At 50.0% G+C, this 7,813-nt stretch overlaps 1 protein-coding gene across 1 annotated transcript in view; it reads left to right on the top strand.

The window, feature by feature from the left end:
• Positions 1 to 6,922, top strand: part of C5H1orf115 (chromosome 5 C1orf115 homolog) — a 10,320-nt gene extending 3,398 nt beyond the window's left edge. The window contains exon 2 of the mRNA XM_021199021.2: positions 4,519 to 6,922. Within this exon, the coding sequence (XP_021054680.1) occupies positions 4,519 to 4,638 (120 nt within the window). The 3' untranslated portion in view covers positions 4,639 to 6,922. The remainder of the gene's footprint in view (positions 1 to 4,518) is intronic.
• Positions 6,923 to 7,813: the final 891 nt, after the last annotated feature.

Here is a 7,813-nt window from a genome sequence, read left to right as displayed (position 1 = left end):
TTTTTTTTTTTTTTCGTTTTGTTCTGTTTTGTTTTTTTGGCTAGGGTGGCGAGAAGGGAGCTATGGGAAGGCTCTGGCCTCTTATGCACTAGCTCAGTAGACCCAAGAAGTCTAAATGAGATTACAGCCCCAAGTGAGGAGTCAAAAGGGTCATCTTGGCCTGTACTTTCTCAGGCCAGCTGAGAGGGTACCAGGCTTCAACAAGAAGAAAGAAAACCAAGGAACCCCCTTTCCTGCAAAGCCATAAGAACAGCCAAGGCTCCTGCGGGAGATGGGAGGTGATCTGCACTCCCTCAGCTGCCAGGCAAGGTTTTCTTCTAAAAAATGAGTAGCTCTAGTTACTGGCTATTGTGGGATGGGATTTTAGTTCCATTCCTGTTAACTTCTCATATCCTTCACACAAGCCCTTTCCTGCTTCTATTTAAGGAAAGTTGTTGGCTTTTGTGCAACATGAAAGAGCAGGCTCACTCCCCTGCTGCCCCACCCACCCCACCAGCATGGTCCTACCCAGGAGCCAGGCCTCGCTGCTCTGGTCTGGCTTTCTGGAAGTCTTTGTGCTTGGGCCTCTTATAGAGACCAATGTTCCCAGTTGATTGTAATGTAATAATTGCATTCCTACGGTGCACATATTACTGTTTAAGTGCTGCCTGCAGGGCACGGGGGAAAGGAAGGGCTCCTCCTGAGCCTGGATAGCTGTTACCTTCTTTATGTTTCATGCCTCAGCCCCCTCAGCAACCTTGGGGAGCTGGGGTTATGCCCCCTCTGCAGTGAAGGAGGCTGGAGTTGAAGAGATTGAGGCTGCACAGTCAGACAGCCAAAGAGCTGGGAAGGAGGGGGAGGGAAGCTGGCCTGACCCCCTCCTCTGCAGATCTGTGGGTGAGAAAGGATGGAACATACCTCAGAACTTAGCTGAAAGTCATAGCCCACCCTTGCAGGCACCCTTGAGGGGCATGGGAGAAGTGTGGTAAGAAAAAGATCTAAGTCCTGTTAATCAGTAAGCTTGAGGGTAAATCAGAAAGTGTGGGATTAGTTAGGTAGGAGGACCAGGAAGGGGATCAGGGTCAACCTGGGCTACATAGTGAGTGAGACCCTAAAAAAACAAAAACAAAAACAAAAACAAAAACAAAAACAAAAACAAAAACAAAAGCAACCTGTGAGCACTGGGGATGGAGCTAGCTGGTTAACTTTTGCTTAGCATGTACCAAGATCTAGGTTTGACCATGCCACAAAAGGGGGACCGGGGGAGTAGGAGAAATGTCCTCTTTACTTTAAAGTAGAGGCCAAAAGCCGGTCTACCAGATGTTCAAGCTGCCTGTGACTGTCCAACGGCCTGTAACTCTGGGCACGGCTTCCTCAAACTGTCTCACTTTCTTCCTCTACACCATCTGATGCTAACGAGGGCATCGGCTGAGCATTGTGGGCACACACCTTTAGTCCCAGGAGGCAGAGACAGGTGGATCTCTGAGTTCAAGGCTAGCAAGGGCTACACAGGAAGACCCTGTCTTGGCAGGGGTTCGGGAGGACAAAAACTAACTAATCAACCAAACAACAAAAAGAGGCTGGTTTGGGGGAAGTGCTTACCAAGTGAGCATGAGAACCCAGGCTTTAGCTACTAGGACCCAGTAAAAGCTCAGCACAGTGGCACATATGCATAATTCCAAAGCTGTGGAGAGGAAGACAGGAAGGCAGCTGGGTAGGAGAATCTGTGAGCTCAGATATAGAGGGAGATGCTGTTTCTAATAAATCAATCAGATGGAGAGTAACTTAGGAAGACAATGGACATTGATCCTGCCCCCAACACACCCCACACCTTACCTTACCGACACCCATAGCAGGCAGTACTCACAGTCGTCAGTAAATTAAGTCATGTGGAAGTTGTAGGTCCTGGGCACCTGGCTGAGGTCCTGGAGCTGGGGTCCTTTGAGGGGTGGGCTCTCATCCACTCAGATCTGTAGCTGACCACCCGCCTCAGGTTGGCACCAGACCCGAGAGCAGCCCAACAGAAGGATTGGCCTCTGTGACCAGACAGCGATGTCTGTGGAGAGATGGTTTCTTCTTCTAAATCAGAGGGACAAGGAGTCCCCAGCACCACTGGGGACCGACTGCCATGTCCTCAGCACCACTGGGGACCGGCTGCCATGTCCTCTCCAGCCATCAGGGCTGTCCCTTCATGGTTCTTTGTAGCTCCAGAGACCATCTTCCTTCCTTTCAAAGCCAGCAGTGTCCCACCACCATCACCCCTCACCCCTAGTCTTTTCCTCCTTCCCTCCATCTTCTGCCTGACTCCCCCTGCATCCCCCTGATTAGGGTACTTACCAGGCAAAGCCACTTTTTGCCTAGTATTCAGGAGGCCCCAGGGACCCTCCCATCTTAAGAACCTTAGCTGACTCATACTGCCAAAGTCCCTCTTAACATTCCAGGAAAATATAGTCACAGGCTCTGAAAGCAAGGTGTGACTCTGGTGGGCTAGCCTGGCACTAAGTCTGTTCCCTTGAACAGCACTGGTGTGATAGTCAAGTCCCCTCTCAAAGCTGTGTGTTGACAGAGCTGCAGTTAATGAGCTATCTAGCAGACTCCCCCCACCCCCGATTGTAAAGGACAGTGTCGGCTGAGATGACTTCCCAGGGACGTGGCATTTGTTGTTTCAAACATGTGAAATTCTCCCACTGACTCTTTTCAATACCCCTCTCTCTGAAAAAGTAAAGCAAACTGAACTCTACTTTTGCATTTTAGTAATAATTACATTATTCATAAAACTTTCTTCCTCCTTCTCCTTGAGAAATGGAAAACAGTAGTGTTGAGAAGACATAGATGTACCAGTTCTTCCAAAGCTTATCATGACCTAGTAAGGACTTCAGGGAAAGACTCTCTACAGGCTGGGGTATATACAGGTATGAGGCTCTGACATCCATGCTGTGGGAAACTCAGGGCAGAACTGATAAGCAAGAAACTTTCCTAGCCAGACATTGTGGCTCACATCTACAATCCTAGCACTGAGTGAGCTGAGGCAGAGGGATGGACAGGAGTCGAAAGCCAGCCTGGGTTACATGGTATGTTCCATGCCAGTTCAGCCACTGGGTGAGATCCTTTCTCAAAAATAATAAATAAATGAATAAATAGATAATTGTAAAAGGGAAATAAAAGTTTGCTGAGAAATAAGTATGTCAGACTGCTATATTGCCACTACAAACCTAAGTTACTCTGTAGCAAAGAGAAGCCCTTGTTCTCTGGAAAGCTGACTCTGGGCACTAACCCTAACCCTGCCTGCAGCATGTGCTAGCACTGCTCCCAGTCCTTCTCTTGAAAAAAAAAATTGTCCCAATGAAAGAAAAGAGAAAGAGAAAGGAAAGAGAAAGAGAGAGAGAAAGAAAGAAAGAAAGAAAGAAAGAAAGAAAGAAAGAAAGAAAGAAAGAAAGAAAGAAACTTCTTGACTCTCTTTATCACATGAAAAGGCTACTATATATTCCCATTTTACAGACAAGGAAACTGAGGCCAAGGAGCATTCAGGAAGGGATGGAACTGGAATTCACTCCTGGCTGTGAGCACATAGTCACTTACAGACTTCCTTCATTAGACAGAGAAGTGTTACATGGGGTGAAGGCCTTGGGCTCTGAAGCCAGATTTCAGCTCTGCACCATACTAGCTATATGACCTCAAAGATCTGTAAGTTCCCAGTGCTTCTTGCTGATCCCTTTAAGATGTAGCAGTCACCTGAGTTAGACCAACTTGCTTCAGTGCCAGAGGAATTGCGGGGTATCAAAACATGGACACCCTGAACAGAGAGCTGAATGCATGAATCTGAACAGAAGAGCTACTAGCCTCTAAAATACATTCTAAGTCTGAGGCATTCTAGGCAGGGAGCTTAAGCAGATCCAGCATTGAGGAACAAAGACCTCAATGATTCAAACTCTGCAAGATAAAATCAACAGAGAGCGTTTAGGAGGAACACCCTGTGAGGTAGGAGAGAGCTCTTCTCCATCATTCCTTGCTTTCTCTCTCCAGTGGCATCCTTCTCCTCCTCTCTGTCAGCCCATCCCTTAGCTTGTACCACTCCAGGGGTCACCTTGACACTATTTCCTGCCCAGTGTCTCTGCTCTCCAAGTGAAAAAGCCACCAGACACTGACTGCAATCCACACATCTTCCCTGGCATGCTGGCTGCTCCCACACCCATCCAGGGACTGCTGGCCAAGGACGCATGCCTACAACCTCCGTGTTGCCCAATCCACAGAGGGATGTCTTTTCCATCCTGAGGCTCTCAGGGACTCACTCTGCGATCACTTAATTATTAAGAAGGCTTGCAAATTATCTGGAAATGTACTGATCTTCCACACTGTGCAAGGAGAGCTCCTGTTGTGAGCAGGGGTCGGGACCTGGGACGCTACAGATGTGAAGATACTGGGTCTCGATAGATTGCTGGATACACAAGGGCACACAATTCTCTGTGCGCGTCACGATGACACGTGGGAGAATCAACAAGTTGCTTCACCTAACTTTTGCTTTTCTCTTCCTGAAAATAGAATTTTGGGAAGGCCATCAGCAAAGGATGCCGGTACATCGTCATTGGCCTGCAAGGATTTGCCGCAGCGTACTCTGCCCCATTTGGAGTGGCCACCAGCGTGGTGTCCTTCGTGCGCTAACCAGAGCTGCAGGGGCAGGTGACACCAGAATGCTTCTGCCCAGGGGACAGTGTGAATCCACCACCACTTCAGACTCGGACTCATTGGAATTCAGAAGAGGAACCCTGCTTCATGTGCTATTGTTGAACTGGTTGACTATGAGGCAGGAGCCGTCCCTGCTCATCCGCTGAGCCAGTCATGGACTTGGGTGGATCCAGGAGTCATTTCTGCAGAGACCTGGGCCAAGGTCAGGTTGGGGTTAGGATTAGTTTGCTTCCTGTGCTAGTTAGAGCCTTCCGGGGATACACGCAGGCAGGCCCATGGCAGGTCTGGGGTCTGAGTCATGCGGATAATGGGTGAATTTGAGGGAGGAGGACACAGACCTCTGATGATGGTTGCTAGTTTCTGAAAAGGTTGGGGTGCTGACGGCATTAGCCTTGACATTCCTTGAGAGCTGTTTGTTTCGGAAGTCTATCTCCCCCATCTCTTTTCTCCACTCGCACTGTCATCTGGGAGTTTAATTACCGGTTTGGGAAGAAAGAAGGAAGGAAACCATCTTTAAAGACCATGATGCTTTGTAATGCCTGTTCGCAGCTGTGTGGGGACAATTGAAAGAAGATCAAAGTGTATCATTTTCACCCACCTACATAAGCATGCAGCTGACAAGGAGGGAGGGAGGTCAGGGTCAGAAGCAGGCTGGGAGGCTGCAACAGGTGCTTTTGGAAGGGCTGGGCCAGCTCTTGTGTTCTGAGCTGTCAGGACTCCTGCAGATGTGGCTCACCACACCAGTTCACTGCAACAGGTGCCCAAGTCCCCCATTTGATTTAGGAGAGGGAGAGAGAGAGAGAGAGAGAGAGAGAGAGAGAGAGAGAGAGAGAGAGAGACTCTGAATGGGAACTGAAATGTCTATTTAGAGGAGGAACCCGTAAGTAAGAGGCAGACATGAAGAAAGACCAAGAACAACATTGGAAAAGCAATGAAGGCTGGGAGTTAGGCATGTATGCCTGCCATGGGGATTTTCTTGGGAGGGCTGGGCTGGTTGTGTGCAGGACCAGAGGAAGCTGGGGGTGGGGGGGGACCAGGGTCACCACAGTGGTTGGGTTCATGCCTCTTAGGCCTGCATCTCACTTGGATTCAAAGTCCAGTGTAGGCAAGAGTCCCAGGCTTGGCACACACCGGGGATGGTTTGTTGACTACCACAGGATGCTGGGAGAAGTGGAGAAGAAACCCTTAAAGTTGTACTGGTGTATGTCAAAACTGTTTTTAAAGTACCTCACAGAGAAGTTCTTCTCGCCATGACTGTTGGCCAACCCCAACAGCAGGCCAGGATTCCAACATTGCTTCTTGAATATTCCAGATCCAGAGGTGTTGGGACCACTCTGCAGGATCTGGGTCAGCCTATTGGCCTGAGGCTTCCTGGGGCACACAAAGAAAGCCATGGTATTCATACCTCACCCATGGAGTCCAACACTGGTGGGCGGGTAGGGTGGTAAGATGGACAGAGGGACAGGCACAGAAGACAGTGGCATTTAGTTGCCCATTTAGACCCAGCCCTGCTGAATATGTCCAAGCCCTAGAGCTGGGAAATATTCTTGCTTTAACCCCAGTAGCACTAGCTACTACATGCATGGATTCACACCCGTGACAGAGTGATGCTTGTTGGATAGACCTAGGATGGAATAGGAGAGGTAGATAGGAGAAAGGGCCACATGCAGTTAGTTGGAAAGAGACAGAAATGGGAGGCTTTGCAGGATGCCTCCCCTGCCACCTGATCCCATGAACCCCAGGGAACCCACAGCAGAGCCCCAAGGAGCCAACAACATCCTGCCTGTAGGGAGAAGTGTGGCCCAGGGAAGGGATGAACAGTCAGTGTTGCTTCCTCCCCACCTCCCAAATTGTAAAAGCAACAAAGCAAAGCTCATCTGGCCCAGTGTCTCTCCAAGTCTGGCTAAGAATTAACTCAAAGCGTCCAAAGTCAAAAGCTCCCAGGGGTTGTCCTGGGACTCCCCGGGGTTTGCTGCAAGGTGGACTTCAGCCCCTGGAGCATTCATTCTGTGTGGTCACATCGCCGCCTGTGTGGGACTCTTGGTTCTGTGAGCTTGGTTCTTCCAGCCTGCAAACTTGGTTCCTGCTGCCGACTGCTTTTCTTTGTGTTCCCTGGTTATTCTCCTGTGTCCAGCAGCAGGGCCCACACCCCACTGCAACCGAGTTTAAGAGCTTAGCGTTCCCACTACTGGCTTCCAAACCCTTCCTCTGTATCCCTCCCTTGCCTTTGCTGTAAATAAAAGTCCCAGCTCATCTGGTTTTCCTGTGTGGAGGGCAGTGCCTTCTCTGTTCTGTCTCCTGAGGGAGATAGCTGGGGCTCAGGTAGGACCTGGGAGTGTGGTATAGTGAGTGGTGGCTCCAGCACACACACACACACACACACACACACACACACACACCACACCTGCAGTGTTAAAGGCTACATTCTCTAGAATCCCTCAGAACAGGCTCCAGGGTGGGGAGCCACCCTCCCCATCCGTTACAAATGAAAACTTTCCAGAACCATTGACCTCAGTATGGAGCCAGGAGACTGCATTCCCCACAAGCCAAGAAGCCTCTGGTCTCTGTCTTGGTTGGGAAATGCCTCTGCTAACGGGGGCTCCAGGGAGGGAGGCTGGGACAGCAGGGTGGACCCTGAGCGTCACTCCATGCTGGCATGCTGGCGCACACCCCTGCTCAGTGTATCCTCGATGTAGACATGAAGCAGACACTAGGTCCTGGGTAGCCATCAGATTATCCGGCAAGGCAAGTATATGGTAACAATTTTCTGCCTGTTTTGGATAGCAAAGATCTATGGCAGAGTTCTCTCTTACAGTGGGGACCCTCGGTTCCATCTCCTGTGGGGGGAGGAATTTAGAACATGAGTCTCACCTCATGCAGGGGAGGTGAAGTGCTACCACTGGAGTTGGGCATGGCAGCACGCACCAGTTGTCTCAGCACAGAAGAGGCAAGGTGACAAGTGAGTCAGTCCTCTGCTGCCTGGGAATGCCCCTCTCCCACCCCTGCACACTGTCTCTCTGGCCAGCACCTGTGTCTGCTCAAAGAAGTATCAAATGGCATCTGTGACCAAGAAACAGGACTTGAACTCAGACCTTGACCCTCAGAGGTCACTGTGACCACAGAACCATGTCTCAGTAGTCCATTAGGCTAG

Source organism: Mus pahari, chromosome 5 (assembly GCF_900095145.1).
Source record: "Mus pahari chromosome 5, PAHARI_EIJ_v1.1, whole genome shotgun sequence".
In the NCBI taxonomy this organism is placed as follows: domain Eukaryota; kingdom Metazoa; phylum Chordata; class Mammalia; order Rodentia; family Muridae; genus Mus; species Mus pahari.
The sequence above is the reverse complement of the archived record's forward strand: the minus strand, read 5'-3'. Positions and strand labels throughout refer to the sequence as shown.